Raw genomic sequence first — 16,917 nt, forward strand, 5'->3', positions numbered from 1 at the left:
ATATTTTTTTTAAATAGACTAAACTATGCATTTATATAAAAAAATCTGAAACAAACACCATTTAAACCCTAAGAAATGATTTTTGGTTTCAAAGAATATATTTTTTTCTCATGAAACAAACGCACCTATTATTATCTCTCAAACAAATATGGAACGGCTATTGAATGATTGTCTAATTGAACGGCTACCGAATATCGAACGACTACCGAATATAGAATGGCTACCGAATATGGAACGACTAACGAGTGATTGTCTAATTGATAGACTTTAAAATATAAAATAATATTATTAATAAATAATAAAAAAATAACATTAATAAATAATAAATTATATATAGGTCGGTCTGTCAGGCGGCCTAATAGGCTTTTTTATAAGTCTGAGTCTGACTTATTTAAATAAATAGACTTTAAAAATAACTTGAGTCTAATCTTTTTATCAAATATACCATACCAGACCATAAGTAGGTCATGTCATAGGCCTCGGACGACCTAACATATTCTCATCCTTAATAACCATAAGAAGCCGTTGATATAAGAGAGGTAATATATGAATTATAGGGTATATTTAGAAGAAAAATAGATTACACACATATATGAAGAAAAAAATTAATCTTGTTGGTGCAGTAGGAACTTAAGTACTTGTATTTTTTTTTAGTATAAATTATATATCCTAACGCAATTATGAAAGTTAATATGCTCAAACCAAAACGCGTCTAAACCAATGCAAAATCATTCGAAATTTAGCTTGTAAATTGCATACTTGGTTTTGTATGGTTTGACAAAATTTGAAACTCGACCAATGTTCAACCTAGAGGTGGCAAACGTAGTGCAGAACAACATGTACATGCACTAATGATCAAGGATTAAGTTCTTTAACTGTGTAAGATTTTTCAAAAAAAAAAAAAGGTCCTTGCATTGTGTGGCCATTTCTTTGGAATACCATTACTTCAACTAAAATTCCTGCAACCCTGCGTAATGCCACTTCACCCATTTTTTATATTTTAGAGCTTGACAATTTATTGCCCTCTTTAAACTTAGTTTTTTTTTACAATAGTTTATTAAACTTAGGTTACTCAGAATCGGATTTGAATTGGGGCCTTAAAAGGAGGCTGCGTCTAATTAATATGATTGAATAGCTTATATGGTTACATTTACCAATCAATATATGATAAGGATCTAAGCAAAAATATATGACATGGACTAAAATTAATCGATGAGTCCTCTAAAAAATTAATCAATCATGATTAAAATGAAAAATGGATGAATATTGTCACTATGCCTCTTAAATAAGATAAGAAATTATTAAATCTAACTAATATAAATTATCAAAGTAGAAAAAGGTTAGTTTTTTTTAAACATAACAAATTATCTATTATAATATATTAAATCAATCTCTTGAGTTTTGATCATGACACATCAATATTCTACACGTCACATAATCACAATTGTGCTACCTCCAATTATACTTAGAAACAATCTTTTTTTTCTCTCTATAGAAAAACCACGTAAAATATTAAAATGGAATTAAAAATTTAGATTATGACATTTTCATTGGTGTATATATATATATATATATATCATCTATTTTATATTTAGTCTCTTTTCAAACAAGTCTCAATATAATTAAAAAAATATATATATGAACATGTATTGATATATATATATATGTTTGGTTGTTTGTTGTAATATGAATGAAATTGACGGATTTTGGACTCAATAATTATAAATTAGATACACAAACAATATATAAATTTTAGGTAATAAAAAAATTTATTTAAACAAAAAGCAAAAAATATTCTTAAACTAACCCACGCAAGACTGAGTCCCATTCTACTTCCTTAGTTTCGATTGAGAAATCAAATTTATAGTTTATTTATTATATATTATAAAAAAAATTTAATAATTTAGAAATTATTTATTATAAATTATTTTTAAAAAATAGTTTTGTGATGGTCTATTATTTAAAAAAAAATTGTTATAAAAACTATTTTTATGTGAAACTTCTTAAATTAGTTTTTTATTTGAAAGTTTTTTAAATATTTTCAGATTCAAATTTTTTCAAAAGCTATAACAAATAAATAAATACTCTAAAACTTATTTTTTTAAATAATTTTTTAAAAATAGAATATATAATAAGTAAACTTTTAATATTCGGTAATGACTCAAATATACCTATTATGTGTAGTTGATGGAAGTTACAATAACGTAGTATAACTACAGAATTATTCTTGATTTTTATAAACACGTGAATATATTTAATGTATAAAGTAAGAAAAATATTTATAAATATATATATAATTAATTAAGGGGTGAATAGTATAGGCAAGGTGGGAAGTGATGGATATGTGGTGAAGGTGAGTTGGGGAAAGTGAAGAGAAGATATGCTTATTCTTATTATTATCCATTAATTTTGTTTCTTTGTTGAACAACAGTTTGATTTTGAGGTATGGAAGGGTTGGCGGTTCCATTCCCAAATCTCTTGCTTCCAAAAGTTGCCGCCGATGCTTCTACTTGTACTTCCATTTCCATTTCCACTTCCACTTCCACTCTCACTCCCACTGGTAATTTGTTACTTGCACTTCCTACTACTCAACATTTATTATTATTATTATTAAGTAATAACGCACACACGTAATTTACAGGATTTCTCTCTCTCAAACAACTTGGCCGACGTCGTCGTTTTGCCTTTTGTACATCATCGCAGTCGCAACCGCAATCGCAACCTCAACACCCAGCCGAACAAGTGATCACAACAGGGAATGTGAGTGGAGATTCCATACGGCAAAGATTTCTTAGTTTTTATGCTTCCCGCGGTCACAAGGTCCTTCCCAGTGCTTCTCTCGTCCCAGATGACCCCACTGTTCTCCTCACTATCGCTGGTATGCTTCAATTCAAGCCTATCTTCCTTGGTAATGTTCCCAGAGAATTGCCTCGTGCTACTACTTCTCAAAGGTGCATACGTACTAATGATATCAACAACGTTGGCCAAACCTCACGACATCATACCTTCTTTGAAATGCTTGGAAACTTCAGCTTTGGTGATTACTTCAAAAAACAAGCTATTCAATGGGCCTGGGAATTATCTACCATTGAGTCAGTTTACTTCTCCTCCTCCTCCTCCTCCTCCTCCATTCATCTTTCCTTCATTCTCTTTCTATTTTATTTTCATCTCTTCCATTTACTTTTAGGTTTGCTTTGCCGCCAGAGAGATTATGGATTAGTGTTTATAAAGATGATCATGAGGCTTTTCAGTTATGGTCTCAACAGGTTAGCTAATTAAATTGCACATCCTCTTATTTCCTTTTTAATTAACTTCTAACTAAATTGCCTGTCTTCAACTCTACATGCTCTTCATTTCTGTGCAGATTGGTGTCCCTGCTGAGCGAATTAAGAGCTTGGGTGAAGATGACAACTTTTGGACTAGTGGAGCCACCGGTCCCTGTGGTCCTTGCTCCGAAATATATTATGACTTTCATCCTGAGAGGGGATACACTGATGCCGTAAGTATGCTATAATTTGAAATTGAGTTATTCCATTTCACTTCAATGACCAAGTTTTACATTTTCTGGGCTGGCTTGGGGGGTGAAACCAGGATCTTGGTGATGATACACGGTTTATAGAGTTCTACAATTTAGTATTCATGCAATACAACAAAAAAGATGATGGTTCTCTTGAACCTCTAAAGCAAAAGAACATAGATACTGGGCTTGGTTTGGAGCGCATGGCTCGCATTCTTCAAAAGGTATTGCATTCATTTGAATTGTCGTAAAAAGTGGCCATTTGTACTTTTAAAAGTACTTCTGGGGGACTACAACTAGAGCTAGAGCTAGAACTATGATATTTCTGCATCCATTTTTCCTGCACCCTACCCTACACCCCCGCTTGCATAGTGAGAATAATGGGGTAATGAAAAAGGGTGTGAATGAAACATCACTCACAGTACTATTGTTTTCATTTGCTCGTCAAGTCCTTTTTATATTTATTCAGTGTTAACTGCAGGTTCCCAACAACTATGAAACGGACTTGATTCTCCCCATCATAGAGAAGGCATCTGAATTAGCAAATGTTTCATATGGCATTTCTGATGATTTGACAAAGAGGTATCTAAAAGTAAGTACAATTTTATCTTATACAAGATGCAGTATAATTTTGATTAGTTTATTTTAATCCATCTGTCTTATTACTTTTAAGTATGTTATTTGTCTTTTCTTAGATTGTAGGAGATCACATGCGTGCAATTGTGTTTCTCGTCTCTGATGGTGTTGTCCCATCAAATGTTGGGAGGGGTTATGTAGTTCGACGGCTTATTAGAAGGGTCGTTCGTACAGGCAGATTGCTTGGTATAAAAGGTGATGGTAGGGGAGACCTTGATGGAGCATTTTTACCCATTATTGCTGAGAAAGTAGTAGAATTAAGTACACACATTGATGCTGATGTGAAGAATAGAGCTCCCCGAATCCTTGAGGAGTTGAAGAGAGAAGAGCTTCGGTTTGTGCAGACACTGGAAAGAGGAGAAAAGTTGCTCGAGGAGAAGCTTGCTGATGCTATATCAAGAGCTGAAAGAAATGGAACTGTGCCTTGCTTGGCTGGTGAAGATGTGTTTATTTTGTATGATACCTACGGTTTCCCAATGGAAATAACAAAAGAAGTGGGGGAAGAACGTGGTGTTAGTATTGACATGAATGGTTTTGATATTGAGATGGAGAAGCAAAGGCGACAATCACAAGCTGCACACAATACCGTCAAGCTTGCCATTGGAAGTGGGGCAAATATTGTAGACAATGTTCCTGACACTGAGTTTGTTGGATATGACAGTCTTTATTGTAATGCAATTGTAGCAAGCCTAGTGGTAAATGGTGATCCAGCTGTACAGGTTAGTGAAGGTAGTAATGTGGAAGTTTTGCTGAACAAGACTCCATTTTATGCTGAATCAGGAGGACAAATTGGAGATCATGGTTTTCTATATATTTCAGAAGGCAAGAATCAACCTCGGGCTGTTGTGGAGATAATAGATGTTCAGAAGTCTTTTGGTAATATATTTGTTCACAAGGGTACTGTCCAAAAGGGTGTTGTAGATGTTGGTATACAAGTGGAAGCAACAGTGAATGTAAAGTTGAGGCAACGAGCTAAGGTGCAAAAATGTGGACCCACTCATTTTTATTTACTTGTTTGGTGAATCTTTAGTCATAATAAAATTTGATAAAGGCAAATTCTTACACCATCATAGTCATGTATATTTTCAAATTCCAAGCTTACAAGTTGTTCAAGATTACTGTCAATATAGTTGGTGCTTTGCAGGTTCATCATACTGCTACTCATTTACTACAAGCTGCACTTAAAGAAGTCATCGGTCAGGAGACCTCTCAAGCTGGTTCTTTGGTTGCATTTGATCGTCTCAGATTTGATTTCAACTTCCACCGCCCACTTCTTGATAATGAGCTTGCAAAAATTGAAATGCTGATCAACGGATGGATTGAGGATGCAATTCTTCTTCAGACCAAAGTGATGCCTCTTTCTGACGCAAAAAAAGCAGGGGCTATTGCAATGTTTGGAGAAAAATATGGTGAAGAGGTTGGATTTACTACAAATACTTTTGATTTTAACTTTGAAATTCATTTAGCTTACTTCTGTTATGGTAGTTTTACGTGTGTAGGTTATTTCGATTCCTTGTGGAGTGATAAGGTAGTTTGGTGGTTTAGAGGAGGGGAGTGATAAGGAGGTCTGACTCAAACCCCTCATTAACAAAATTACATCTAACAACTAACATTTGCTATTTTAAAAAAAATAACATGTAACATGAAGTGTGTACTTCAAAAGAGGTCAGAACTTTGACCTTCAGGGGTGGTTTGCAACTAATGTTCAAGGACTCATCGTGTTGTTCAGACCAAAATTCCCTTATTAGTATTACCATTGGTAGAGTTACCGGTTAACAGAATATGACATCTCTATCTTTTGTATATTAAAATTCTGTGTTTATATTTAGTATTGATTTTTAAATAATGATCACTTTTAATACTTAAATTTATTTTAAGGTATTTGCCATAAACAATTGAATATTAATGATTTAATGTAATTCTCAGTTATAAATATATTTAAACAAAATGAGATAATGTAAACAACATGACTTGTTCATATACTGTTTTATATAAATTTGGCAGAATACAATTGGCGGTCCTTTAAGTTATTTAATTGTATCTGTTTAGTCCTTTAGGTATTTTTGTCTCAAATAGATTCTTTAAGTCATAAAATGTACGCACTATTGCCTTTTTTAATAGATTCTGTAACAAAAACGCACACCTGATCATTACAGATTTGGCGTGGATTAAACGATGCTGACGTAGCAAATTTAAATAGGCTTTTTGTGAAAAATTATTTTTTTTTAATTAATATTTTATTATAAAAATAAACTGAAGAACCCTGAGGATCTTCATCATCTTCCCTTCACCATCTTCATCATTATCTTTCTAACCCCCTTTTTCCAGAGCAACTGTATGTTCAAACCCAACCCCTGCCATCTCCTCCATTCTTAGTCCAAGTCCACAAATATGTTCTAAGATTACATCTACAAACTTCAACACTCTTCCTCTGAACTTAAAATATCAATTGAAATTAGGTTAATGTTGATTTAGGGAAATAGTAAGTGGAAAAATATTGGATTGAAATTAAAGTTTTGATCTTTCTTCCATGGGTGCAATGAACTAAATTCCGAAATCTAAGGTTTTGTGAAGGGGGAAATAGAAGAAAATAGAAAGGTGAAGAAGATAGAATCCGTAGACATATGAGAGAAGGTAACTCAACAACTGTGGATACCAAAACTATAATAAAAACAGAGAAAATCAATGACAAAAACATAGAAATTAAAGAAAGTGCTCCGTTTTAAAAACTTGAAAGAAAATCAGATGGGTGTAGGTTCATATCATGTGTAAATTTTGAAAGATTTGTAGTGTGGAAAAAACCCAATTCAATTGGAAGGGACTGTAAGAAAAAGGACTGAGAAATAAAAAGATGAGAAGCAACATACCCAGAAACTAAAAAAAAATGGAAAGGAGAAGAAATTGTTGAAGAACCCTAATTGATTTTAATTTTGAGTTTGATTTTAATAAAAATTATTTTAAAATATTTTGACATTGTGCATTTTTGTAACATAAGCTTATTTGGACGTCTGTGTTAGATACGTGTCGCGGACATTGTGCATTTTTGTAGCAAAATCTGTTAAAAGCGTAAGAATGTATACGTTTTATGATTTAAAGGACATATTTGGGGCAAAAATAACTTAAAGGACTAATCTGGTACAATTAAATAACTTAAAGAATCGCATAATTATGCTTATAAATTTTGAAATATTATGGGCAAATATATATTCTTTAGGGATTAGGGTTCTTAGTTTTAAAGTGAGAATTTAATTAAAATTGTGAGTAAAACTGAAAAAGAAAATAATATGATATACAAATTCTGAGCTCAAACACTACATAAAGTAGTACGTAGAATAACGCTATAAACTAGTGAGTTAAATATCCTTACCAAACAACTCTAGTTTATTAAATCCACTATAAACTAGTCAAATCCACTATAAGCTAGTGGATCAAACTTGCCAACCAAAGTCTATATGTTCCATATCTTATTGTATATTTCTACTTCTCAATAATGAAGGAAAATATTATATATAATATTTTAAATTTGTATTTATCTAGCTCATATGATGTTTATGCTGTTTCTTGTTTTCAAATTTGGTTCACTTCAGGTACGTGTTGTAGAGGTTCCTGGAGTATCAATGGAACTTTGTGGTGGGACTCACGTCAGTAATACTTCTGAAATTCGTGGTTTTAAAATAATTTCAGAGCAGGGTATTGCATCTGGAGTCAGGCGAATTGAAGCTGTAGCTGGGGAAGCTTTCATTGAGTATGTCAATGCCCGAGATTCTTATCTGAAACAGCTATGTTCCACTCTCAAAGTATGTTTGCGATCTTAGTTTTTCACAATTTTGCCTAAGTTTTAAAGATTACAGTTTGTCCTCAAGAGAACTAATTAATATTCATTTTCATCTACTTTACCATAATTTTACATTTTTGTTTTACAGTGAATATCCATGAGTCATGCAATTAATTTGCCAATTCTTTATTGTTTAAATTTCTGCATATAGGTTTTCGTTGCCCTTTATTGGGGTTGAGTACACGGCAGAATTTGGGTTGAGAGACAAACCATCATACTTTGTACAATATCGGATTCACTGTAACTGACCTTTTTATTTATAGGCAATTTTCCACAATGTAACTGACTTTTTTCATGCACAAATCTCGGCTTCCTTGTTGCATATTTTGCTCACATACATAGAGGATTTCATTTTTGTCTATAATAATCATTTATATTAGTATGAATATTTAATGAAATAAAAATTCAATAGCCATTGTTTTTCTTTCTGAGTAGATCAATGGCCATTGTGGACTGTCTTGTTCTGTATTTGGCCCCATTTCTTTCTTTGAATCACTTGTAATCAACTTTTGAAGGTTAAACCTGAAGAAGTAACTGCAAGGGTGGAAAACCTTTTAGAGGAGTTACGGGTAGCAAGAAATGAAAACTTGGCTGTGCGTGCGAAAGCAGCAGTCTACAAAGCTTCAGTTATTGCAAGCAAAATGTTTTTGGTTGGGAATTCAAAACAGTACAGGTAATACTTCTCCATCTTGTAGTATTTGTTGCTTTAATATGGGTGGGGCAGAGGGTCTTCTCCCTTGTTAGCAACAAAAAAAAATTAAGATTGTCATTTATAATGAAGGATGATAATCTTACTAGAAAACATCAAAGGAACCTAGCTACACTATAGAGGAGAGAAACGTTATAGAGGAAGGCATAGTGGGGGTTCTAATTTCCTCCGTAATATTTTATTTCTATATGAAAAAAGCATTCATGTAATTAGGAGAAATATAGAAGGTAATTAATTTAACTCCCATACAAAATACTAGTTCTAAGTAAATTAAATAGATGCCAAAAACATGGATGCATTGAGTTAATGTATATCGTTGTTTGTAATCAAGCATATAAATCTTTTATCAGTATCCACTTTTTTAATTTAATTTTCTGTTAATTCGGATTATTCGTGAGATTGGCATTGATAATAGTTAAAACTATAAAACCCAAAAATTAATTTAATTCTAATTGAATTAACCACTTCAAAGTATCCGAAGAACTGCCAAATCAAAAGTTTTCTGGAGAGGGACGACCCCTCCCCGCCTCCGCTTGGATACCACCAATGTGAAAGGCGATATTCATATTCTAACAGTGAAATTTCTGCTTCAGCATAAAAGCCTAACTACCGCTGCTTATGCACTTTTGCTTTAGTAAACTCCACTAATTACAAGATCTTTATCAACTCTATAGAGGAGCACAATTTTTCCACCTTTACTAACTCAGTAAAGCTCCAAAATCATCTGTTTCAATTTTCAACGGACGACCAACTACATATTATTTTATATTAATTAACTATTAAAGAGGCATTGCTTGGCTCACAAAGTATTTTAACGAGGTTATGAGGTCGAAGAAAATGTCGGATGAGTGGAGAAGTATTTTAATTCTGATTTATAACAACAAGGGGTCTATACAAAATTGCGCCAATTATAGAAGGATTAAACATGAGTCATACCATGAAATTATGGGAAGAGTGATTGACCGAAGTCTAAAATAAGAGACTAGAGTTACTGATAATTAGTTTGGTTTTATGTCCAGAAGATCAACCGTGGAAACAATCTACTTACTAAGACAGGTGATGGAGTGATGCCATATGGATCAAAAAGACTTGCACTTGTTTTCATTGATTTTGATAAGGCATATGATAGGAGTGCCTAAAGAGATTTTGTGGAAAATCCTAGGATAGAAAACTGTTAGAGTTGTCTATATTTGAGCTATCAACAATATGTATGATGGGGCCTCAACTAGTGTGAGGACACAAGGTGGTGCTACAAAAGATTTCCACCTAACAATAGACTGCACCAAGGATCAACTTTAAGCCCTTATTCTTTTACATTTGTTTTGAACGTACAAATACTTCTAAAATACATCCAAGAGCCAGCAATGGGATGTATGCTTTTTTGGATATGATATAGTTCTACTTGGAGAGTCAAGGGAGTGATTAAATGAGAGGTTAGAGAATTGGAGTATTTGAGAGGATAGAGAATTGGAGACAAGGCTTAGAAGTGTATGACTTCCGTCTGAGTAGATGCAAGGCAGAGAATTAAGAATGTAAGTTTAGCAGAAAGTAAAGCATTTCTAACTTGAAGTTGAAAGTTGGAGATCATATCATTCCATAAGTCACAGAGTTTAAATATCTGGGGTCCATAGTACAAATTGACGGGATAAATAGAAGGAGACCATATAATTCAAGTTGAGGGTTGAAATAGAAAAGTGTCTTAGGTGTTTTATGTGATAAAGAAGTACCGCTCATACTAAAGAAATTTTTTTACTGCATAACTGTAAGACCGACAATGTTGTATGAACATAGTGTTGGGTGGTAAAAAAGCAGCACGAGGATAAAATAAGTGTAGCAAAGATGATAATGTTGTGTTGAATGTGTGGAAATACTAGACGAGATAAAATTATGAATGACAACATTAGAGAGAGAGTTGGGTAGAATCTATCATAGAAAAGATGGTGGAAACTTAGCTTAGGTGGTTTGGACATGTGATGAGGAGACATGTATATTACGTAGTAACGAGAGTAGATTAAATGGAGGGTAGTCAAATCACTAGAGGTAGGGAGACCTGGAAAAACTATTAAGAAAGACCTAGGATTAATGAGCTGAATAGAGATATGGTATATGATAGAACGTTATAGCATTGTTTGATCTAAGTAAACGACCCTACTTACTAGGATAAAGCTTGGTTGTTGTAGCTATTACATAGTAATATTCATGTAATATCTGTTATTAATATTTTTTTGGCACCCCCTTGTGATAGAGCTTTGGATCTGTCCCTGTATCTAAGTGCATACAACTCTGATGATTGTCCATGTAACCTTATTAATACAGACCGGAAAGATATCCCATGACATATAAGTAGAATGACATGGGAGGGTAGGTTCCACGCACGCTTTTGGGTTTGTCTCTGCTGACAACTAAGAAGCAGAGGTGATGCGTCACATCATTGATATTCCCTTGAATATATTTTCTGTGAATGCTGCCATGCTGCAGACATTACTAACACATGGGATGATGTCTTTCATATGTATATACTTCCATAAAAGGGTAACTTGGCGCTAAAACTCCAGCCACTGTGGGGTTCAGGATAGAATCAGATCCATTGGGAGTATTTAAAAAGGCCAACTTAATCCTGGTGTTATAAAGCTCCATCCAGTAAGGCTTGCACATGCACGTGTCTGTTGTTGGTAACCTTTCCTGGCATCTACTGGAAGACGATTTCCAAAAATTTACCTTTGACCTTAATCTCTCAACTCTAACTCTAATTGTTGGACATAGGCTTTCCTTCTTTGTGAGCCTATTGTATGGTAGGACTTGAAATAGAAAAGAAAAATTATGGTTGAAAAAGTAATGATTAGATGATGATAAAGTTGATGTATCATTTTTATTTATTGATTGTTGAAAATTTTCCAGGGTACTAGTTGAGTGCTTGGATGATGTTGATGCGGAGTCACTTAAAAGTGCTGCAGAATATTTAATGGAAACACTAGCAGATCCAGCAGCTATTGTCCTGGGGTCATGTCCAGGTGAAGGGAAGGTTAGTCTAGTGGCTGCTTTTACTCCAGGGGTGGTGGATCAAGGGATTCAGGCAGGTAAATTTATTGGACAGATAGCAAAATTATGTGGTGGCGGAGGTGGTGGAAGGCCTAATTTCGCTCAAGCTGGTGGGAGAAAGCCTGAAAATTTGGCTGGTGCCCTCGAGAAGGCTAAGTCAGAGCTTATAGCTAATCTTTGTGAAAAAGGGAACTGAGTCCACAGATACTTGACAAATATTTTAATGTTAATTAACGCAATAGATAATATTGATTCTTTGTTTTGGAGACTACAGTACATCACCAGAGGGTCAGAAGCTTAAGTACAGATTTTTCTTTCAGTTCCAGGAAGCTTATAATTGAAAATTCCAAATAGGGTATAGCGCTTGTAAAAATGTGACCGTACGTAGTATCCTGACACAAGCAAGCCTGCGCTGGCGCATACGATCCCAACATGTAAATTTTGACTTGCACATCTCAGATGGATGTAAGTCTTTGTAACTATAATTATACATGAAGCTGGACTTTTCTTTACCGTGTATAAAATAGCTCAAATATCTTTTCCCTTAGCACTCTCATTATTTTTCCTGCCTTCCTAGTTTCTTATCATCTCATCCTTCCTCGTCATTATATTTGTCTAAAGATTATGCAGATCTGATATTTTTATGATCATTACTGTGAATGAAATAGAATAGGCATTTTTTTTTTTTTTAAATTGATGAAATATCATTCTACGTGGTTCCACTCTATTCCATCCTATACCTACCAATCCAAAATGATGAAAAATTGTAGGAATCAATGGCTACTCATGATGATGTATGTGAAGCCTCAAAGTGTGGAAAACTCCTAGAGCAACTTCCACCGTTTATATCAGTAGTTTTAATTACAAATATTTTACCACAGGGTAAATTGTTTATTGTGTAGGTTCGTAGATTTAATATATATTATAATTTCTTTTTTAATTGAACATAAATAATAAAATATAGTAGTATATATATTAAAATTATATAATTTAAACATTTATTTTAATCTATGCATATTATAATTATTATTAACTATAATTTAAAGTTTGCATCCTTGAACTCAGGTTCATGATTAGGTTTGATTGTACTGTTGGATTATTAAAAATTGAACTATTAAATTATAGTTAGTCTAATTAAGTTATATTGAACCGTTAAATTATAAAAAATTGAATTTCTAAGTCTAATTAGTTCATATTGAATTGCTTCAATCTAAACTAGTCACACATAGAATGACTTAGAAATCCCAATTTTGATGATCTAATCTTAACTAGATTAACTAAGACATGGAAATTATAATTCTATAATACAATGAGTTAATTTATTTAGGTTGGATTAAATCATTGATTCATCAAAATTATAATTTTCAAATCATTGTGTCATTTTTTATGTAATTATGTTATATTTTTTTTTAAATATTGTTACGTGTTTTGGTGAGACTAAATTGATATATTTTAATTGTTATACATCATCTAAAAAAATCATATAATCATCTTCTTTCTCAGTCTTTAAAACCTTTTGTATTGTCTTAGACTATTCTTACAAACATCATGGTCTCATATTTTTGTTCAATCATCAACGTCATTTGCAAATTATTTCTTTAAGTTGAAAACCGTTTTTTATTTTAAAATTTTTTATTTTTAATTAAATTTTTTTTTGTGATATCCCATCAAAATAGCTGCGGTAGAATAATAAATATTTTTTTTCTTAACAATTAAAATATGGGTTGAATGGATTAAAATGAGATTAGTGGACAACAGTAATGAAGCGGGCCTAAGCCCATGGATCATTAGAAGGCTTGTATCTGATAGGAAGGATCTAATTCGATGAATGAATGGATGAATGAATTTTGTGCGTATACACGGTTCCTTCCCTTCAACAGTTGTAATTGCAGTCGCAGAGACATAGTAGAATATTATTAATTCACCAACAAAACCCTGCTAGTGAGTTAGTTCTATTTTAGGTTGAAAGAGTAAAGAAGATGCCGAAAAAGATGGGGGTGAATTCCAAAGCGGAAGCGGCCAGGGCTCGCAAGACCGCCGCGGAAACGGAGAAAAAGGAGCGGGAGACTCGACAGAAGGAGGACCAGTACTGGCGAGAGGCGGAGAGTTCCAAACCACGCGCCGCAAAGAAAAGGGAGGAAGAGGCAGATAAGAAGGCGGAGGCGGCAGCACGACGAGCGGAGGCGCGTCGTTTGGCAGAGGAGGAAGAGAAGGAGCTGGAGAAGATGATGAAAAAGCCGGACAAGAAGGCGAACAGGGTGTCGATCCCTGTACCAAAGGTGACGGAGGTGGAGCTGAGGAAGCGGCGCGAGGAAGAGCAGGCTCTGGCTCAGAAGAAGGCTGAAGAATCCAAAAAGCGGACCGCTGCGGAGGAAGAGTACGAGAGAATGGTGCTTGTGTCGAATACGAATCGTGACGATTCGATAATAGAAGCTAGTACTCTTGACGAAGCGATCGCTCAGATGAGTATCGATAACAACTTACCACCCGACAGGCATCCCGAGAGGCGACTCAAGGCTTCCTTCAAGGTATCCATCCTCCTTCTGCTTCCTCTTTCATTTTCTCAACATAATCGTTATTTTCATTTGATTTGATTTTTCAGGCATTTGAAGAAGTTGAACTCCCTAAGTTGAAGCAAGATAAACCGGGTCTTACCTACACTCAATACAAAGATATGATTTGGAAGCTTTGGAAGAAATCTCCTGACAATCCTCTTAATCAAGTCAGTCAATACTTCATTTTCCTTTTTCATCATTTATATTTCTTCTCTTACAAAATCTCTTTACCAAATTTACAGATTGCTGCTGAGTGAATGCGTTCAATCATCTACCTCACTGCTTCCGTTGCCCATTTTCCATTAACTCATAATAGCTTTTTCTTTACCTTTCATATTTGTTATCCCTCTGTAAGCAATATATGAGTTTCACTTTCTGTACATTATTACAATCATTGTTGTCATACAATTTCTGTTTCATTCTCCTTCTCCTACTACAACCAATAAGCACTGACGCTGTATGTACCTACTCTTTATTATATCAACTGCATCCAAATCTTTAAATACATTCAATATTCTTCTGAGGGTGAACATGTATACCATTCTACGCTTGTTTTTTTTTTAAGCTACCTTTCTTTCAATTTAATGTCCTTGAGCATGATCGAGTTGTTGATATATCAATTTTGGAAAAAATAATTGCCTATATCTCTTTTGTTGAGCTTCACAAGTTGTTACCAACCATTTATATCTATCATTAGCGGATATATTTAATTTTATCTTTGTAAACTTAAATGCATGGATTGGCTGATAGCTATTAGGTGTGGGTATTTGATCCTTACAAGACTCGGATATAAGGATAGGTTCATAGCAATTCCAATTAACAAATCATACCATGAAAGTTGGAAATAGCACAGTGAATGTGGCAATGCTCTATCAGTTCTGAAAGACTGTCACAACAGGGTCCGGAAATCAGCAGGTGGCATGCACTGCATAGTGAGTTTCCTCAACTTCCACCATTTTATCTCGTGCATTTGAATATTCAAGTTTAGACTGTTTTGTTACCCCATTGCTGTTTTGATCACAACAGCCTGAGAAACTGGAAGTCTGTATTGTCCACCACCTAGAATGGCACTCAGTTTCTTAACTAGATTCCTAAAGTTAAAGGTATAGAAAACCAGGAAGAATGACATGGAAAATATAGAAAACTTTCTATTTGATCTTTTGACTTGAGGTCTAGGTGAAATTCTTGTCAGGAGGAATGGGATCTTATGGTATGCAAAATTCAATCTTTCATATGAATTTTGTCTTTTGCTCGACTGTTATCGGTAGCTCTCAGTAAGGGTATCTGTGACACTCCACACACATGAAAAAAATTCATTCATATTGGCGCAATAGTAACTAATACTTGTATTTTTTTAGTATAAATTGTGTATAGAAACACAATTATGGATAATCCGCTCAAACCAAAACCCCCCTAAACCAATGCAAAATTAGTTGAAATTCGGCTTGTAAATTGCATACTTTGTTTTAGATGGTTTGATAAAATTAGAACTGATGCGCCCAAACTCGACCATTGCCCAACCTAGAGGTGGCAAACGTAGTGTAGAACAACATGTACGTGCACTAATGATCAAGGATTAAGTTCTTGAACTGTGGAAGATTTTTTTGTGTGGCCATTTCTCTGCAACACCGTTACTTCAACTAAAATTCCTGCAACCCTGCGTAGTGCCACTTCACCATTTTTTATATTTTAAAGCTTGACAATTGATTGCCCTATTTAAACTTAGTTTTTCACAATAGTTCATTAAATTTAGTATATTGATAAGCTTATCTGGTAACATTTACCAAGTTCTCCATTCTATGTCTGAAGTGAGGTAGCATTAACATTTTACCGTTCAGATGGTAGCACAATTTTTTATATCGGCCAACATTGTTTAGCTACCATTTGCAGCATAAAGTTCTATTTGAATGGGGGCCTTGAAAGGAGGTTGTGCCTACTTAGTATATTGATAAGCTTATCTGGTAACATTTACTAAGTTCTCCATTCTATGTCTGAATGGTAGCACATTTTTTTATATCGACCAACATTGTTCAGCTACCATTTTGGTTTAATGAAGTGGAGTGAGAAAAAGATGTTAATGGAAGGGAGGGAGGAGAGGAGAGGGAAGGAAGAAATGAAAATAGATGTGTTTCATTTAAAAGAAGAGGAGATAAGTTTTAATTAAAAGTATGTTTGTTTTAAAGGGTGGAAATATATTTTTAAATGATCTAGAAGTGATTTTAGTTACTCCAAATTCCTTTAATTTGGTGTAAGCAAATAGTCGGTCTATGAGAGATTTTGTTCTCCTATCATTCTCTTCTAAAAAATAAAGTAAACACATTAAATTAAAAATCGTACTTTTCATTTCCTCCTCTTCATCTTCCTCCAAACAACAAAGAGACTAATGGAAATATTTTCTTTCAAAAATCAATCTATTTCATTTTTCATTAACCTTTGTTTTAGTCTTTATAATATTTGATTTTTGTTCAATTAATATAATATATGATAAAGATCTAAGCAAAAATATATGACATGGACTAAAATAAATCGATTAGTCCCCTGAAAAATTAATCAATCATCATTAAAAAAATAGAAGATACAAGATAGATGAATATTGTCACTAAGCCTCTTAAATAAGATAAGAAAT

General features: G+C 33.7%; 2 protein-coding genes across 3 annotated transcripts; both read left to right on the plus strand.

The window, feature by feature from the left end:
- Positions 1 to 2,328: 2,328 nt before the first annotated feature.
- Positions 2,329 to 12,283, plus strand: LOC101488429 (alanine--tRNA ligase, chloroplastic/mitochondrial). Of its 2 annotated transcripts, XM_004500649.4 has the most exons (11): positions 2,329 to 2,560; positions 2,642 to 3,092; positions 3,188 to 3,266; positions 3,365 to 3,499; positions 3,592 to 3,741; positions 3,999 to 4,109; positions 4,213 to 5,130; positions 5,298 to 5,570; positions 7,741 to 7,950; positions 8,504 to 8,661; positions 11,596 to 12,283. In XM_004500649.4, exons 1-11 carry the CDS (start codon positions 2,446 to 2,448, stop codon positions 11,930 to 11,932), a joined length of 2,937 nt encoding a protein of 978 aa, XP_004500706.1. In that variant the 5' UTR covers positions 2,329 to 2,445; the 3' UTR covers positions 11,933 to 12,283. The 2 variants fall into 2 exon arrangements, with proteins under 2 accessions (XP_004500706.1, XP_073224554.1); XM_073368453.1 differs by lacking the exon at positions 3,592 to 3,741.
- Positions 12,284 to 13,542: 1,259 nt separating this feature from the next.
- On the plus strand, positions 13,543 to 14,814 carry LOC101515440 (uncharacterized). Its single transcript, XM_004500648.4, has 3 exons — positions 13,543 to 14,264; positions 14,339 to 14,458; positions 14,534 to 14,814. The coding sequence occupies exons 1-3, from the start codon at positions 13,716 to 13,718 to the stop codon at positions 14,546 to 14,548; spliced, it is 684 nt and encodes a 227-aa protein (XP_004500705.1). The 5' UTR covers positions 13,543 to 13,715; the 3' UTR covers positions 14,549 to 14,814.
- The last annotated feature ends 2,103 nt before the right edge of the window (positions 14,815 to 16,917 follow it).

This window comes from Cicer arietinum, chromosome 5 (genome assembly GCF_000331145.2).
Source record: "Cicer arietinum cultivar CDC Frontier isolate Library 1 chromosome 5, Cicar.CDCFrontier_v2.0, whole genome shotgun sequence".
NCBI lineage: Eukaryota > Viridiplantae > Streptophyta > Magnoliopsida > Fabales > Fabaceae > Cicer > Cicer arietinum.